The sequence below is a fragment of the Megalops cyprinoides genome, chromosome 13 (assembly GCF_013368585.1).
Source record: "Megalops cyprinoides isolate fMegCyp1 chromosome 13, fMegCyp1.pri, whole genome shotgun sequence".
NCBI lineage: Eukaryota > Metazoa > Chordata > Actinopteri > Elopiformes > Megalopidae > Megalops > Megalops cyprinoides.
The window spans coordinates 10,627,110-10,646,986 of NC_050595.1; the positions used below are offsets into that span (position 1 = coordinate 10,627,110).

General features: G+C 43.1%; 1 protein-coding gene across 1 annotated transcript in view; it reads right to left on the reverse strand.

Annotated features, from left to right (window-relative positions):
* The window catches only part of LOC118788480 (N-acetyl-beta-glucosaminyl-glycoprotein 4-beta-N-acetylgalactosaminyltransferase 1-like), a 127,636-nt gene extending 108,387 nt beyond the window's left edge, over window positions 1–19,249 (reverse strand). The window contains exons 1-2 of the mRNA XM_036544494.1: window positions 18,369–19,249; window positions 17,873–18,093 (exon numbers count right to left, since the gene is read on the reverse strand). Coding sequence (XP_036400387.1) covers window positions 17,873–18,014 — 142 coding nt within the window. The 5' untranslated portion in view covers window positions 18,015–18,093; window positions 18,369–19,249. The remainder of the gene's footprint in view (window positions 1–17,872; window positions 18,094–18,368) is intronic.
* Between the last annotated feature and the right edge of the window lie 628 nt (window positions 19,250–19,877).

A 19,877-nucleotide genomic window follows, 5' to 3' on the forward strand; every position in this document is an offset into this window, starting at 1 on the left:
CCGTCCCGTCCCCCTGTTTCCCCGAGTTTCTTTCAGCTCGGAGACGGAGAGCTTCCGACCGTCAGCCTTCCTGGAAAGGAACGCACTTCTCCATCAGGCAAGACGTGCGACGGCATCAAACCAGAACAATGCCAGGGCGGAGTGAAACATTCCAGACCCCCGTACTCCCAGTGCCTCACCCACCATGCTGCCCGCTGTGATGTCCATGAGAATTCGTGGCCACAAGCACATCACAGGCTAGATGTCCAAACTCGAGAGGTCTTTTTACGGCCTCAGTTAATGTGGCATAAATTTAGAACCGTTGCACAATCCTCTCGTAAACTGTGCTTTAGCAGCTTGCTTTATGTTTAATGCTTCGCGAATAACTCATTTGATTCTGTGGCACAAAATTAAAGAAATAATTTGAATCTCTACCTTTGCTTTCTCTACCCATCTTTCAGCTTTATGATGGATAAACATCCATCAAATTACACACGCTAATTGCAAGGGCTATTAGCAAATACCCTGCCAGCTCAATCAAACTTTATGGTACATCTCCACTGGAAGGCACAGACGCCGCTGCTGCCTCTGAGAGACAGCACAACATGCCAGAAATCCCTGACCCTGACAGCCACAGGTGGGGGGGGGGGGTCATGGAACAGTGTACGTTTACAGAAAACCACTCAGGTGATTATGGTAGCGGTTAAGGAATCTCTCTGAAAAACATTCAGCTCCTTCAGGAGGGGGTATATGACTTCAATACAATCCTAGGAACACCTCAAATACATTTGCTGTTTTCCAGAGAGCATGTGCTACTTTTCTGACAGCAATGTGGTATTATCTTAATGTATCAAGAGCTCAGATAGAAGTAGCCAAGATTATACCATGTGCCTCCAGGACCAGGGCTAACACGCATACTCCTGGTGAACAAACCTCACAGTGGAAGAGTGTTGATCTCAGATCTGAGAGTTCTGAACCCTTCTGGAACTCATCTGCCGATTCTCATTCTGTTCCACTCTTCGATTCCAACCCCTTCTTCACCCATCAATCTCAACACAGTGCCGCAGTTTAATCCAGAGGACAGCGCACAGACGCTCTCTCAGCTAGAGCCGGGAGGAGAGAGAGAGAGATACGTAGTCCATTCTTATTGTATGGGTATGTGCCTGTGATAGACTGAGGTCTTGGGCCCAGCTGGGCCATCACTCCTTCTCCATTACCCCTCCGCCAGCACCACTGCCCCCACAGGGAAGGGCTGTCAACGCGTCTGGAACCCAAAACAGCGCACTGGCAGACCCCGCACCGCACAGGATGGACACCCCCATTAAGAGGTGACAGTGCTGCCGTCTTCATCGCAGGTAGAAGACAGGAGGCTGGAGAGCTCACCAGCCCGGCTTATTCCACTGTGTTTTCTGAGATACGAAAGCCATACCGAGGAGGATCCAACACAAAAAAATATTAAATCAATATTAATACGGGACCTGATTGGCTCTCGTGCAGTTACTTCGTGACATTTGAGAAACAGGCTGGAAAGCATTTGCCAGATTCACAAGACTCTTTGTGAGCATAAATGCCAACAGCAAAATGGCTTTACAGAATCAATATTTGGGAGCATATCCCTGCAGAGGCATGCATACCACCAGATAAGGGCTACACAAACCCTTGGAATTACTATAAGCAAATAAAACTCACATCAGCTTTTACATGGCAATTAATTAAGCAAATATATGCGAAACCAGGCAGCAATTAAATTCACTTGGCATCCAAATTATAATTATTTTCACAGTTAATTAATTTGTTACCCAAATTATGAAAATGCCTTTTTAAGATGAACACACACCCTGCTGCAACGATTCGGACAGCTTTAACCTAATTGAAAACATCCCTTTTATCACTCCAGTTGCTATAATTTCCCCCAACGTTTTCCTGATAAGAAAAAGACAAGATATAATTTTACATATTACATCTGGAATTGGTCACAGGCTCTTTAGAAATTTTGGTAGAAAGTAAATAAAAATCTTGCCCTAAAAAAACTAAGTGTATCTCATGAACATAGCTATAATAATGAGTATTTTTAACTCTTCAAAACTAAGTGTAACTACTTGAACACAATCTATCGCTTACCCTAACCCTACAAATCATGAATGCATTCAAGCATAGCTATTTTCTGAGTCAGGAGGATTTCAGAAAATTTGCATTTATCAAGACTGGGCAGCTGCCATTTAAACAATTTAGGTTTTTACATAATGTCCTGACTTATGAAACATTTACAACCTGCACTGCAAATACTATTTCCTTGGTGTGTGCTTGGTATGCTCAAAACACATTCCCTGAGGTTTATTTTGAAATACTTTTTTTTCCCAGAGATTAAATTTTTTCCAGAGATTTAATTTCAAGCTCAAATTAGCTACAGGTGTTAAGTGATAATTTTGAACTGTTGATCCTTGTGCCTTTAAAAACACACAAATCGGCTTTACAGAAAGGTGGAAATATATATCAGACAGCAGCTCTCTACATCGTCAGAATCCCAAAGCATGCTTTAGCTAAGGGAGCAGGTGAGGACAGTCCCCGATCACTGTCCCATTCATCCTTCCACTAAAACCCATTGTCCTCCCCTGGACTGTGAACTAATCCTTTCTGGCAGCCCAATCAAAGGCGACCCTCCCCCCCTCCGTGTCTATTACAGCTCACTAATGCAGTCTCTGAGGGACATCCAGGAATCGCAGCAGAAGGGAAAAATGTGAGTAATAATTCAGATCGATGCCAGTGGCACCAGAACAGCACAAGTCACTGACCTTTTTGTTTGTCAGCAGCCCGCGCTTTGATGTGACACAAATTAAAATGGAGTTTGTTTGTAAGCTCTCCCCTGCTGCACGTGACTCCCTGGTGGATGGACCAAAACCCACATGTATGAAATGCACAGAACACAGTTACTCTGTATAACGGTAATTAGCATAATAAGGATACCGGGGAAAGGGTAACTGTAAATGCATTAATAATAAGCTTGTAAGTGTAAAATGTTACTGGAACCTCTGAATAGGTGCTGGAGAACAGCAAGGCTTCCTCGAAATCCATGTGTAATTGGCCAAATGGAAATTAAAAACACAGAAAAGAAAGCTGGGCGGCCTTAGCTTTTAACCTTGTGACCTGAAAATTGATTGGGTTCTGGGGAACTGTGAGGAACATGTTAGTAACACGGTTAATGAAAATACATGCAGAATTGGGGAAGACAAATGAGAGAAAACATTTTCCTGATGAAAGAAAAGAACTGTAGAAGGATGGAGGACCTTCTCAATGACCTTTTTGACTTCCTGAGTGGGGCATGAAAAATGCACTGATTGGTCCCCTCTGCCTTTTTTCATACTGTTATTTTCTTCAACCATTTCAACACAACAGCAATGTGCCAAAGATTTATCTTCCGTCCTGGCTATGTGCCCGTTCTCACGGGCTTAAAAAAAACTAATTTTCAAATGTACTGTAGCAGGCGCGAAAGTTTGACAGGGTGATAATAGAATTATAAGACTTTGCTGATGCAGGTGAATCTTCAACTCAACTACAGCGAAAATGGGAACTTGAGAAAATCTGACAGCTTGTTTGTAGGTGGGAAAAATCTGCTCTCAGTCAAAGTTCCCACGGGTTGCCTTTCATGTGGCTTCTTGGGGTACTTCACCAGAGATAACCGTACAGAGTATATGACCACAGTGTACTGCTGCATGCTATACAAAATGTACAGCTAGGTGATTACAGCTTTAGGTGACCACTTTTGCTTTGGTCCCTGTGCTGGCTCCAGGCAAAATTCCTTTTGTTGTTGTTGTTTCCCATGAACGACGGAAATGCTTTTATATAGCACTGTTCATCCCTCTAAATGATTTCAAGGCACTTTAAAGTGAGTGGAAGGGTAAGCCACTGCCACTGCCAATACATAGAACCAATCTGGCAGCCATTTTATTATGAAGTATTATTACTATTTATTTGACAGAGGCTCACACTCAAGGCATCTTACACAAGATACATACAGTACATTTTGTGTACAGTACACTCATCACATGTCAGCTGAGGTGGAGAGAGAGGGAATTATTCAACCAATAAATTTAACAGTGGGATTATTAGATGGGAAGCCACCTACAGTTACACTTTGTAGACTTGTGGTCAAGCTTTCGTGTGCTTCAGTTTCAAATGTGTGTTTGATCTTACATTGTTTTACAGGACCGTTTCTCTTCCTTTTCCTGGAATCAAGGCACGATTGTCTTATTTTTTTTCCCCACTAGTGTTAATGTTTTTTCATTTCCCTCTCGACAATGTCCTCAATCCAGCACTTAGTGGTAACACAAATGAAAACATGCACTGTAAAGAAGGCGTTTTGACTGATTTATGGATTGAGCCTGTACGAGCCATATTTTAAGTTTGTCCAGGACACAGACGACCTCCTATTTTTGTACAAACTGCCATGGGATCATGACTACAGTGAGTCGAGACCTCAGTTTAGCAAGCCTCCAGAAAAGCTGCATTTCCTACATCACAGTGTCTCCATCACTGTGCCGGGGCATTGGTTTTCCCATCGATGTACTAATCAAATCCAGACCCATTTAGCTCTAGCCACGTGACGGCTACATGGTAGTATGGCTGCTGCTTGAGTGTCACCAAGCTGTCAGCCCTGCTACCCCTCCCTGAGCCTGCTCTCCCTTTGGGGAGTGTTTGGAGAGGCAGCACAGAGCCTCTGCTGAGGAACAGCCTTTTCTCCACCCTTCATTCTCAGATCACTTGTCGTCAGTATCATTCACTTCACATCCATAGGAGCCATGTCTAAATATTTCATTCCTTGGAGACAACCCAATGCCACTGTCCATCAGGCCCTCCCCACCAATGGCCCTGGTGTCAAATCTCCAGTTTTAATATCATTACACTGTCTCTGATGCAGCAACTATCCCCTTCAGCCCAGTGGAGCACTTGTATCCCCTCTGCTCCCTCCTCTTTTTAGGAGAACCAACCATAGCCATCACACCAGTCCCAGTGTCCTCATCCAGCATCCTCAGCCATTTCCACAGGCTGACAGGGACATCTGAAAGGGAGTCAGCAATAAGGCAAACCCGCTAACGCCCCTAGCCGTTTCATGTCACAGAGACATCTGAAGTGACAAATGGAGAAGAATGCTTTTTTACATTCCTTCAGTTGGGCCGAGCTACAATCGCCCGCCGCGACCGGGAGAGTCATTAGCCGGAAGACTGCAGCCACGGCGCATTATGCAAAAAATGCAGCGCGTTATTTATTATCATCGCAAGACATGAAACATTGATGGCACCTTCCTTTTCTACAGCGTGGCCTCCAGCAAGGCCTGCATTAGATGAATGGCCCCTTTTAGGAGGGAGCTGTGTGCGGGGCCCGCCGCCTCTATGTTTACTAATGAAATATCTGCGGGTTCCGGCTCGCCTTCCACCCCACGCCTCCGAGCGGCCTGGCACCTGGGCCACGTGACCGAGCCCGGAGCCAAGTCCACGGGAGGCGGGCGGATCGGCGGGACGTGTGGAGAATGTGAAACGGACCCCATGCAGAAACCCAGCGCGTGAAAGATTCAAGCCCCGGCGCCAATGCCAGCGCCCACCCCGGGGCTCTCACCTGCGCACGATGGCTTGGGGAGGGGCTGGCTTATTACAGACCCCCTGGCTGTGCCCAGGGTGTGTGCCAGCGTTTGTTTTAGCCGGTGCGGCGGGGTCATGCCACAATGACAGCAGCTGCCCGGCCTCCCTGCGGGACTCGGGTTTGGCCTGTCTTCACAGCCGACTCCGGACCCCATTGAAAAATGCAGCTCAGACTGTCCCACTTCCTGCGCTCGCTGTGATATTTTAATCAGAGATGCCAGGTCTGTCCAGAGTGAGCCGGCTCTTGGGCAGTGTTGAGCATTTTTTTCCTTGGTGGCGTAGCATACCTTGTGCTAGAGTGGTAATAATGAAGAGGAGCTTTAGGGGGAATTAATGTGGGCAGCAGGGGCTGTGATCACATGAAGTAATGTAATATTACTACTGATTTTCAGAAGTCAAAATCAATCTAAGGTTATGGTCAACACATCTGAATAAAACAACTGTCAATTCAATTCACCATGCTATCTCAAGTAAATACCACTTTCTTTGATGTGTTCTTTTTTAAAATCCTTAAAAGGCATCAAGGGTAGTGTACACAATGAGCAATTTATGTAGGGGTATTATAACAGGAACAGTCTAGGTATGTGGTAGGCACATCCTAGCTTGCGGTTTACAGTCTTTATAAATGAATGAAATGTAATATTTATTTCAATCAGCATTTAGCTCTACATATTTAATGAGAATATTAATGTAAAGTCAGGGTTTTCAATATATCGCGATATGAGTTTTGACAGTTAGTTGATGGTGATATTCATTGTTAGCAGCTTGTAAAAGATAAAAGAAATTTGCAAAGAGATAAATATAAAAAACTTCCTTATTATCTGTCCTTTGGGGTTGGTTGTAACACGCAAGCCTGACTGCATTTGACAGCTTAGCGATTTGAGGTTTTTAAATTTCCTGAAAAGTCAACATATTCTAATAAACCCTCAGAAGCCTTTGAAAGGATAAAAAAAGAAACTGAAACAGTGATTCCATCTAAGTGCCATATTTTCGTAGGAGATTTAATTTGAAAACTTGAGAGATCAAATCCTAGCTGTGGGACTAATAACGACTCCGATTTGCATGCGTGATAGTGAAACCTAGGACAATGGCATCTGCCGCACAGAGGAGGCTGGCTTGTGTTTCAGAGTGATGGCATCGTGCTGGATGGTAAAACGGCTGTTCACGGGAGAACAGAAGAGGGTGTATGGAGCAGGATTTGTCGATGCAGGCTGAAGCCAGGGAGAGTCACGTTACGCTCCGTCCCCGGCAAACGAATCACGGGCTGCCTTGTTTGACGGATCCCGTACAGATACTTTATAAATACTTCTGAGTGTCAAAACTCATCAGATGTGAGTCATTGTTACTCACCTGGAAATAAAGTAGCATGAGACTCCAGCGAGCACTCCTGCTGCCACTTGGAACCTGGTGATTGGCGGATGTGCTAACAGGCAAAGCACCCTGCAGCCTTCACACACTGAACGGTTGAATCTAAGCGGGACTGGGCTTTATTAGGGCTTGAATGGGAGATGCAGGTTGCTGCTGGAAGTAATGAAGTTGATGAAATAGGGAGGGACATTCTCCCATTTACATCAAGCAAATCCAGCACTCAAATGCAGTATTGGGAACACTTTGCGGTAGGAAGATGCTGTCTCTACACTTTTGGATAAGATGCTAAACCAAGTGTCTCACTATGGTCAGTACAGATCCCATGGAAATTAGTGAAAGCATAACAATGTTAACCCCAGTGTCCTGGTGAAACTCCTAGCTCTCTGCATCTGGCCACCCAATCTACCCCTCTATTGCTGATTGGCTACACAATCCTGCGCACTTCCAGCTTGTGAATAATGAATGTCTGTGCGAAGCACCTCTCAAGAGCCTTCACAGTTCTGAATCTCAGCCTCTTAAATAGCACATTCTTTCCATCAGTTTTGATTATGTGCTTAGTTTAACAATGAACGTTTAGTTTTAAAGGCTATTGGGGAGGCAGTTCAGTGAGGAAAAGGAGTATGGCAAAAGACTTTGGTTTGATGTGCATAGCTTTTACCCAGCCATGCATGGGCTGTTGAGTGGCTGCATGTCTGGTGTGTACAACAAAACCCCAAGCTCGTGTCCTCAACCTTTTACAGGAACCTTCAAATCAGTTTCAGGTTCCTGTTAGATATACTTAAAAGGTATGATACTATGGTGACCTTTTTCTGAAACCAGCCAAATTGTAGGTTTCTTTGAAAGGATGCATGCACACCCATGTTGAACAGAAGAATATGAGAACGGTTGATTTCAGGTTGCTTTATCCCTCACTCTAAATGCATTAGTCATTTACAAAAAAACAAAGTAATAGCAAGCTGACCTTTTCTCTCCGCAAACACTATAAAAGGCTGCTCAATGACGGCACTCAGACTTGGCCTTTGAAGTGAATTATAAACCTCGCTCCGTCAGGTAACTGACGGCACACAAATTGATTCCACTGTAACACAACACACCTCACGCACGACCCTCGAAGATGACACAGACGCAGAATGTGGGAAGCAATAAAAAAAAAAAAAACGAGCCCGTCTCATCACAAGAAAGACTGCTCTCAGCCGTATATTTGATCCGGCCGCAGCCCCAATGCTGCACAATAGCACTGTATCGGGTTTGCTTTGGGTCAGAGCGTCTCCTTCAGCGCGGCGGTTTGAGCTGAATCACCCACCTGTGGGTACGATATCACTGCCACTACCGCCCGCTCCCTCTGCCAGCTCCACGCTCAAAGGACGCCAATGTGCAGACAGTGCTATCATTCACGGCCAGCTCATTTGCTTTCTACAAGGGATAACGCGCAAGTGGAGAGAGACGAGGTTTCTAGGGCTCTACCCAGAACACATTCCCCCGAGATAACCGCCCGGACTCATTTGCATAGGATTGCATGGCAGTTGATGGGGGCTTGCAATGGGGAAAGGGAGCTTGTTACGGGCAAACACAAATTTCATTAACCCCAGGGTTAAAAGACTTGGGCGCTGCACGGCAACTTCAAAGCAGGTCCTCTGCCTTCCTGAAACCAATCCTGCCTTAGCGCAAAGGGCAGACCCAGTCGGACAGAGGACACTTCAACCCAAGGGTGCATTGTGGGAGATGCAACCCAAGTGAGACACAAGTGAGAATCCCGAACAAAGCTCTAAAGAACACCTCACTCACCACGACAAATCGCACATGATCTCTTGGCAGTGTCTGCGACAGATTACATTTTAAAGGCAAATGGATGCCTTTGCTCGTCTTTGCAGCACAGAAAGTTCACAATCAAGTTACCAGCAGCAAATATGCTTCTATGGTCAGTGTGTGGCATTTCTGCTCTGATGCAGAAGTCTTCAAATTTGGCTGCAAGTTGCAGTTTGTATTCAGTTTGATAAGCACTTGGAGCTCCGTTTCTAATCATTGTGGTCACTATCTACAACCAAGCCCCACAACATGGTCATGTGTATAATTCAACTGCAGAGCTGAAACCAGGCCTAAATCATCGTTGGCTCTCAGATAATTTGGCATTACTATTATGACTATTATAAATTCACTGCCACCCCATACCTCATTTGTGGGTAGCTGTATTCTGTTAAATAACAGTTAATCTGTACTTCTATTCAATGCTTGTTTTTAAAAACAAACATTAAAGACATCAAGATCTCAGAAAAGACAGACCAATAGCTCAGAATACTGAGCTAAAATGTAAGGAGAGCATCAAAATGGAGGGTCATAGGAAGGCATTCCTTTAGCACGGTACTGCAGTGAAACACAAAGGCTAAAATAACAGAAAGGTGAGGGCACTCTAATGTTGCTATGACAGCAGGCTACAGGGGACTGCAGAAAGTCAAAAAATATGAAAAACTTGAACACATCCATTTCAGCACATTCTACCACTATCATCCTTCTAAAAAATCAGTTAATTTTATTTTAATTTAGCTCTCAAAATTGCATTATATCATTACGAAAACCCAGTCCCCTGAAAAAGGCAGCTTGGTAGGAGATACTGTATTCAACCAAATGATGAAATAGGAGTAGTATTAGTAGTAGTACTAGTAGCAGTAGTAGCAGTAGCAACAGTAGCACTAGTAGCACTTGAGGCAGTGGCAGATTTAGCAGTGATAGAAGGTATTAGTGTAATAGTCCATGCCATCACGTCATTTTGCGACCAAAGCAACCCCTTTCAAACACAGCTGTGACAAATACTTGTGAATGAATCAATGCTCTCTAAGGCAATGTTCTCTGATGTCAGGAAACCTTGGACAGACCCCTGGGCCTGTACATCCTTTCTGTGTAACAGCAGAATCAGTCAGTGAGGGGAGTTGTTTTCACTCCTTCAAGTGTAGATTCACACTTACATTAGACTGAGCAAATTGTACAACACATGGAGTCATTTCCCCTCAAGGCCTACACATCAGCCAACAGTCTTAGTCATCTACTATTTGCTGGAACAGTCCATTTTTGGTGGTACAGTGAGTGTGTGAGTGTGTGTGCATGCATGTACTTGTGTGTGTGCGCATATACATCTGCATGTGTATGTGTGCACTTATGTGTGTGCGTGTGTGTACATGTGACTGCATGCGTGCGTGTGTGTGTGTGCGTGTGCGTGCGCATGCGCATGCGATTAATTAAAATATCTCCCTTCATCTGCAGCTCTTGAGGGCTGTTTGGCAACAGCTGCCGAGTACTTCAGTAAGCATCATGATGACAGACAGGGTGGCTGCTGTGCAACTGCACTCTGAAATAAACAAGTTCCTCAGCAATCTGCTACTACCACCTCCACATTCCAAGAAAAAAAAAAAAAAGTGTTCAAACCCAGACATTTAAACATGCAAGGGTGCTTGTCTTTGAGCGGTTTCATTGAATGCAGACGACAAAAGCAGTGCAACAACAGAATACTCTTCCTTTTTTCTTTTTTTCTGTACGTTTTGTTGCAATTATAGAGTAGTAGTCCCATAGAACCGGACAATAAGGCACTGTGACACACACACTCACAACAGAGCCTAACACCGTGGGATAGTACTGCAGGAAATACCTGCGTTTATCAAGGTTTCTTTAATTTCTGATTAAAATACTGAAATGTGGACAGGAATTTCAGAGGTCTGCAGGACAGAAGCCTCTACTGTACTAAACATCAATGTATGCCTGTGTACAGTGGTGCCTGTCAGAGGTCTTGCTGAGACTGTCTGAATGCACCTCCAACTGCCTGATGAAAATAAGGCAATGTGACTGCTTAACTCCGCACTAACTCTCATTCCCAGGGCTATTGTTCTGGTCGTGCTGTGGGCTCAAAGAACACTGCATGGCAACTCCTGTGTCTCTCTTTACATCACACATTAACACGACATTCAAAAGCAGCAAGCATTACAATAGGGTACCAATTATTATTATTATACTACCTTGGCTAACCAGCCAGCTGGATAACAGTTGGCTGTGAAAAATTAAATCGCTGTATTTACTGAAAATATGGACTGCACTTCATATATCTTCAGTTTAACTCCTTAGATATTTTTTATAAAAAGTTACATAAAGCACATTAGGCTAACCTCAGCAACCTCTGTGCTCATACAGGAAAACTGAGGCACAATGAATGAAATCCTCTGGTACACTCTCGGGGCAGCCAATGCCCATTTTTCCCAGTGTGCACCTCAGTATAGCAACCAACAAAAAAGGGACACGGGCGTCCCCGCTGAGGAAGTCATTATCTGAGGAGGTCATTGGTGCCCAGCGGGTTACTAGTGGGAGCCAATGAGAGATACAACAAGGGGACCAGCCTGACAAACTTACCCTGCTGAAACCCTGTCATTAGGGTTAATTACACAGCCTGGACTCAAACTCGCACTTGCAACATGGGCCCTAAACTGACCAAGCCATTCAGGAACACTGAAGGGGAGCACTTTTACTTGTGAAACTCACTAGCAGCCTGTGCTCTACAAAAAGCAGAGGCAGAGAACTTACTTTTATTTATTTATTATTATTATTATCATTTATTTATCTGACAGATGCTCTTATCCAGAGTGACTTACACGGGCTATCACAGAAAGACACATAAAACGCATATCACAAGAAGCAATGAAAACAACATTGCCAAGCTGGCAACACAGTAAATAAACAGTTTTCATGACAGCAGGTAGCTCAGCCAGCACATCGTGTGACTTGCAAAAGGAGGAACTACCAGTGAACCAAAGGTCATAATGTATACAGTTCACACAAGGGTGTGAGGCCTGACAATACATCAACAGTAGGAAGGAGCCTTGCCCTTGGCCCAGTTCAGCAAGGCAGAACCAGGGTCTTGAAACTGATGTGAGCAGCAATCGGAAACTAGTGAAACAAAGAAGGCCGAGGCGTGTGCATATTTTGGAATGTTGAACCGTTGAATATTTATTAGGCTGAATATTTGAGGTCATTTTGTAATTATCCTGACCCGTTTTTTGTTGTTTTGGCCAACTACGCATGAGAATTGCCCACAGGAAGTTGGTTTGTTTTTACTTAAGCGTATCTAATGTGGGAGCGCTGCCTTCATGCAATTTAAATAATTTGGTTTCATCAGAAAGATCACTGGATTAAAGTAAAACAAAACCATCTCCAGTCGTTTGTTACATTCTAAATTATTTATTGCAATCCCATTTCTTCACTGTAGTTAATTCATGAATTATGAATGTGAAGAGTATCAAGCCAGTGTTATAGCATTAGACACAATTAAGGGAATCAGGTGCAGATGGGTGATCCTTCCTTTAACTGTCAAGCTTGTTAATCACTAAAGGCAGGTTCTACTATTATCAGTTTAAAGGTAAGATCAGGCCCTGAATAGTATATAGGTTTGGATTTTATGTAGTTTTATTTGTTAACTACATTACAGTATAGTGTATATTACATTTTTGTATGATGTACATGAGTTTATCAAGCCTCTGTGTGTAGAATTTCAAGCTAATTAGAGCCTGGATAAACTGCAATCAATCAGTCGAGACAAGCCAGACACATTAATCACAATAACTTTGCCACTCAGCCCAGCTGGTTCACCCTGAATGTCAAATTAGTACAATTTTTTCTGGCTTTTTTCCCTATTCTAAGACAACAATAGATTGCAGCATATAATTAATACACTCCTCAAGGACCTCCACCATTGTCCAAAAATTGAGTGCCTGTCCCTGATGTTCAGATTCAAACCTGAATTCTGTCTGTGGAAGAGAATGCAGTCATTAGCCAGCTGCTGATCTCAGGCCTACGCTGTATAAACCTGATGCTGACTGTGTCCGATCACTCCTCCTGAGAAGACAAAGGGCTACACACTGATCATAAAATCATCCGATCGGCTCTTCTCATTCGATTTACCTGATCCACACTCTATAAAGGTCAGTGAATCTGTGTGGAAATACTTAGCACGGTCCTCAACAACCTCTTATACGAGTGCCTGAGAAAAACAAAGTGGATTTGCTAATTTTTGCCTTTTCCTCAAAGCCTCCCTGGCTAATTCATCCCTGGCGCGCATCTACAGATGAAAATTTGAAACTTCATTACTTTAATTTAATGAAATATTGATCTCCAATAAATGCATATTTATGTGAAATACATATGCAACATCTACATTGATTTCTCTGTTCTAATACACACTGAAACAGCAGTAAAGTCGTCTTTTAAACAAAAAGTAATTTTGTGGGGGAAAAAAAAAAAAATCATACCTAGTCAGTCAACCAACTAGTGATTGTATTTGGCTACATGGGCTACTTGACAAATGATTGATGTGAAGATCCTGACTGCATGTAAACAAAAACGTTTTATGATCTGAGAATCTGAAGATACATAAATAGCAAATGCAGCTAATTATTGACGAAAAAAAAAATCTTGTGGAACATGGTGAACTTTCCATGCCTTGCCTTACTTGTTTATGCAGCTTGTGTACCCTCTCCACTTCGTAGCCTGTTTCCAAGCCTACGCCTGCCCTTCACGGTCTGCTCAGAGCTCCAGGTACTGACTGGCCGCTCTCAGATGGAACCGGAGGCACAGAAATGCTTTGTGGAGGCGGCTTCACTGACGTCTGTCCAGGGCTCCAGCCCGGAGTCAATCCTCCCTTGACTTTGAATAACAACATTACCAGAGGCGAGCATTCATCTCTGTGTAAGTATACATCACACAGCCCCCCACCCAACCCTTTTCATTCATTGCAGCGACCTGGTAACTAAGAAACTGCGCTTTAGATCTGTTAGCCAAAGTTAAGGACAAATCGCAAAACAAAAAAGAAGTGCAAAGCCACCTAATGGAGCCAGGGCTGTTTTACACGGCACTGGTTCTGTGAGCTCTAAACAGTGGGAGCCTCGGTTGTCTGTAATCCCACGCCTTTGTGCACACAAACATGCAGCTCTCCATATCTGACATATTAATCTCAGCAGCCTTGCACAGTTTGATTCTGGCTGAGGCAGAGTGGGATGGAAAGCCTCGCGCAGTTCCACCGCAGTACAGGAGAAAGGGCACTTCGGTATTAAGCCGAAAGGACTGCATGTCAATTTCTCGGAGAAAAAAAAAGGGGAGAGTGTGAATGAGATTTTCTGAGTCAGTGACTGGAAAAAAGGAACTGTCTTTGTCTTGAGTTCTGATGAACTGTGAAACTAAACTCAAATTAAAGATTTTGAGAGAAAAAAAAAATGATAAAAAAGCCATTATAAAAAACAAGACCCCTTTTTTGGTGAACAAGTAACTTATTCATATTGCAGTGAATTATTGCATCTCAATTCTTTTGCTTGGGGAAAGGCACAAAGAAAAAAATAACATAAAAAAGGAATAAAAGTAAACTCAGGGTAAGTATCTTTTTCAAAGGTCATTCAAGTGCAAAAATATGTATTTCTTTCTATTAAGAAATAGATTTTTGAAGTCAATAACAAAAGGATCCACATGGCAAACATAAGCCCACTTTACATACATTACTTAGACTGGCAAGGAACAGAGCTAAGGTCAAGAGAGTGAGACAGAGGAGAGAGAGAATCGTCTGAAACCGTGAAAAGAGCTGGCATTTTCCATCCTTTGCATGACATTGTCTTCTGAAAGAGAGTGAATGTGCGCCTGAAGGTGCCCTGAGAATGTGACTAAGGTCAGGAAGGAGAGCGCATTCAGGGTGGTCAAAAGCACACAGAGTGTTCAGTGTTTCTTAATTGGAATGGAGCTGTGTGCAACAAAAGGCTTTGCTGAACCTTGCTGGTCTGTAAATCCCGCATCAGTGCACTGCACTCCCCTAGCGAGACAGTTTACCATCTAAACTTTCCTGGATTTTTTTTTAGCTCATTATTTTTAGGTGAACAGAAATATGTACACACAGTTCAGTGTTTAGAAAGTACTAAATTCACTAAATCCATCAATACAGTCTCTATATTAGTGACAAGCTGGAGAAAGACAAACTGTCTCTCTAAGTCATGACTGCTTAAGCTCTGTATTTTTTTAGACAAATTGTACATTAATGGCCCCTCTACTTGAGCGCTGAGTGCTGGCTGTACTGCAGACCGCTGCTTTGAATGAATGATGCACAGAACAGATGAGCTCTCTCTGTCTGTTGCTCCTCCCTGTCTCTCTCCCCATCTCTCACCGCCTCTCTCTCTCTTTCTGTTTCCTTCTCTCTCCATTTCTCATTCATTAGAATTGTTACCACATGCAACCTGTGGCACACCTCCGGCCACCGAGGGAAACGGGAGGCAGAGAGCTGACTGCATAAGGGCAGCGATCTCTGACAACAAACCCAAGCAGTACACTATAAAACATTCCAGGGTAGACGGACAGTTCCATACACAAAAATTTTAAGACTCTGTTTATGTGGATGCATGTGTGCATGTATGTGTGTTCACATGTACATATGTGATCCTAGGCAAGAGTAGGCTTACACACACATTAGGTAGTGACAGCTGTTTTCAGGACATGCCAAGAGTCTTTCCGTAAATACCCTGTCCACAGCGTGTTCTCACATTCTCTGCCATGCCTGGCTACCACCGATCTCTTCACCACCAGCACGGCCCATTTGAATAGGAATTTGGCCTTGCTGAAAACTTGACTGAGCAGTACAGTGTGACCAAACAGGTCAAGTCCCATTTCATTTCAATAGGAAAGCTGTCACCTTCAGACACTTTTTGTCTCCTGAACTCGCCCACAGTGTCTGAGTGTTCAATTATCTAACTGAACTTTGATAGGGTTTGTGGCAATTTACAGAATTCTTAAGCACTTCTAGATCACAGTCATACTACCCAACTAGAAAAAAAAACACATACACATTTAAAATTTAATTGCAAAAACATAAAACAAGGCAAAAACAGACTGAAAGCCCTCTGACATCATTCAGGAAACACAGATGAACCCAGTTTTTTTTCCATAAGTCTGAAAGCCAAAGTGAACTGGCAGGCATGAGAAAAGTGATGCAGCAGCAAAGGTTTGCCGACCACATCTGACATGGCTCACACAAGAACATCATCAGCCAATAATTAGCGTCCACTTAGGGTCATGTGACACTTACAGCAGTCTTTACGAACCCACTCTTCACACTGGCATAACAATGGATTACACAACAACATGCTCCAGTGTTTTCAACAATGTTCTTGTTTCAATGCTCTAGTTCTAGTCACTAGCAGCTGATGCTGTGGACAGACATTTTCAGTTTTCATTAACAACATTTACTGTTTAATTATTTAAGTATTAGAAGTGTTAGAAGATGACTTTTTCATTGGTTGAAACTGTACAAAAAGCGATTACTTTCAAGCACACTGCTTTTGATATATTTAGATATATAATTTCTGCTATTGCATTGTAATACGTAAAGTGCAGAAACCCTGCTAACTTCATGATACTACAGGTTTAGCTAGCTGCAATTTATGCATAATTGTGAATGTATCAGTGTGCAATGGATTCGGGCTGTCTCCCATTACCGAATTATTACTTGCTACCTAGTTGTAGTGGTAGCTGGTATTGTGCGATATCATGTGGCTGAAAGAGGCAGATACAGAGTGAAGGCTTGGGGAGAAAAAAGGTTCAGACCTGCACTTACCTAACACAGATCATTCAGAAGTGATACAGATTCAAGCGTAAAAGATTTAAGATTTAAGAGGCCACTTAGGTCCATGCCTCCAGCAAGGTTCCACCTCTCATTTTCCTTAGTAATTATAGTTTTATTCGGTAATTATTTGCATGCTTGGGTCTTGATTGGTTGGGGCTAAGAATGAAGTCTGTGCTACTGCCCATCCCCCTCCTCATTTACATAATTGAACAATGTTATGTATCGTTATTACGCAGCTAATTGCTGTAAGAATGTCATCAGATGAAACCCTTTTGGAGATTACCCCTATCATGGAGTGGCTGAGCCATAGCTGAGTATACGCATACATCACGGTTTTATTCTCTTTGTACCTACAGCTATCACTTTCTGTAGGCTACCTCGTTTCCCTTTGAAAATGCATGTGCAGCCAGTGCACTGTTAATGGTGTCAACAAAACAGATGACTGCTTTGATTTTTGCACTTCTGATCTCCACTAGCAGGCTGCACAGTCTGTGTTTCCTAGTTTACAATAACTACTCAAACAGAATCCTGATTTCTGACGGGTGATTCCCATCTGCCAAAGCAGTGGTTCAACGTGGTGCAGGGGATTACAGTGACTTGAATAGTTCATGAACAAATAGGAACCTGAAGAACACAGTTGACAATTGCCCATTTGATGTAAGTGAAGTCATGTCCTTTGTTATTGTAACTATTTATTAGTCCCTGTGTTGCTATAGATCAATTCATAATCATAGTATTGTATCTGTTAATATTGACATTGTTTGGATTATGTTTTCTGCTATATGATAAAGAGTACTATAAGCAGGATGCTGCAGCAAGTGGAAGGCTATGGTTATGTACAATAACTTAGCAACCTGATATCTGCTATATTATAATCACCTTCCCTCACCAACGAAAAGCACACCTGTTCAGACCTCACCTTGGTCCCCTATACTAGTAACTGAGAAACACATCAAATCCAATCAGTTCTTCAATAAATGCTGATATATCTGGTATACCTTTTTCAGTTTTTTCGTCCCCAAAAATATGGTAGTCTATCGTTTGCTTGTATAATCATGTTTTTAATACTATCACTTCGGGTAATGTTGCCCTTATAGATAATTGCTCATCTTTATGTGATGCAGTTACATCGTTTGTTATTACAATTGTTAGACGCTATGATAGGCCTGTATGTTACGTTTTTATTTTAACAATTTCGGAACCCAACACACGTGGAGCCGAACCCGCGGAAGTCCAAGAAAGATGAGAGCCGTTTTATGTTGCTTACCTTTCCCGTAGTTGAAGTGGAGTTTGATCGCTTTTCCCTGGTTGATGTGCAGATAGGTGAACCACACAGCGAAAGTAAGCAGGACTAACAGCAGAAGGAGTTTGAACTGCTTCCTAATTTTCTTCACGGGGAAGCGCAGCATCCTCGCAGACTCATCACCCGCCTAGCCGCTGGAGAATATGAAGAGTGGCCGGTGTGCGTTAACAGCAGGTCGGATGTATCTATGAGGAAACACGGAGGAAAGGGTTTTTTTCTGACGAAGGCGCCTGTCACAGAGAAGGTGCGATACACTTTGGAACAAACCAATGAGATCTCTATTCAAATGTTCCCTTGCATCCACCGGTTACAGCGATCACTCTGCTCCAAGAGCAGTTCAGGTGCGCTACAGTTACGCGCGTGTTACAATGCATCTCTGTATGTCCCAAGGGTTCGAAACAGTTCTGCCTTTGGTTATGGAAAAAAACACGGCAAAGAAAAAGGTTTAACTTCAACGTACCTTAAACGTCCCTCCCTCCACGCATCAGTCATAGTTGACAGTCAACGTGTGTTTCAGTCCGTATATTCAGCGCTTCGGTGTTCCAAATTTAGTGATGAATCAAAGCTTTGAAGGGTGTTTTCCTCGTGCGCCCGTCGCAGTTCGATGTCAGTCGCAGCAATAATCCCAAGCAGGAATAGAGGATGAGGCAGCCCCAGACCACTGTGTGCGGAGGCTGCGCTGGGAAAATAGCAGTCCGTCGATAATCGTGCGAAATCCCTTTTGGCAGTGTCCGCTCTGACACCACGACGCTGATTATTAAATAGCTACTAGAGGATCATCTCTTGGGTTTAGTGCGCGCTCCAGGCGCGGCGAGTGCTCTTCAGGAGTCGAGATGCTAAACATTTTCACTTACAGTTTTTAGGGTCTGAAAACTTGCGGTTTTATAACTCAGGACGCCCACAGCTGCTCGGGTCCCATTCTTTCGTCAGGCGCAGCTGTACCTTAAGCGCAAGAATGTTGTCAAAACATATCGTAATTTACATGGCATGCGGTTAATTAAAAGTCAGAAGATTCGGAGTTTCCGGATATCTTAAAAGGCAACCAATTAAACGATGCTTTAGTATTCCGTTTGGCTTCACTTATTTGCGAAGTTAATTTGCGCGTTTCACCACAATGCGTGTAGCAGGATAATCTGCCATTCAGTGTTATTCAGTCCAAGTCCAGTTACTGTTTTGCAAGAATTAACATTATGCGTGTTAAAAAAAGAACGGTAAATGAAATACCGCAATTTACATTTGCAACAGTACCTGTTTTGCAAACAATCATGAACACTGCTAAATAAAATTTGTTACAATACCTATAGTTTTACAACAGAAAATAATTTGTCACAACTTCAAATCCCCGATGTCCAGTCCATTCATTTAAGATGTTTTAGAACTTAAATTTGTTTAAATTCTAAGACGCTGAAATCATACTCTCATATGAATCCTTCACTGTGGTTTGTCGAACGAAATCCATCTCTCCCATTGTGCTCCCAGCAGTATGAATTTGAGATGATCTGAAAGCGATCGTTATTACTAGACGGAAGCTATGCTGCCAGTTGTCATTCTTGAGTATTGACACCAACTGCAAAGAAATTTTGCCTTAATTCGAAACACGAGTTCAATACAGCAAGGCGCGAGGGCTTTCAGGTTCGTATACAGAAGGCATCTCTGTCGAGTGATGCCACTGAGGTCCATGTGTAGCTGGATGCACCGTTTTCCGTTTGCGTTTTATTTTTAAATTCCTCCTTAAAAAGTCTTACATCGCTTGCTTTCGCCTGCATACGTAAAATGCCACCTCCATCAAGCAGTAGAAACAATAACAACCATAAAGAAATTAGATGTAGTGCGCTACGATGTAGCGCTGCACGCTGGATATGTCATAAGTCCGTTTGCATTGGGTTGAGTATTGAATTGTACGATCTCATTCTCGTGGCCATAAGAAATATTTTCACTTGCAGATAGGTTGCATTAAAAAACAGGAAGA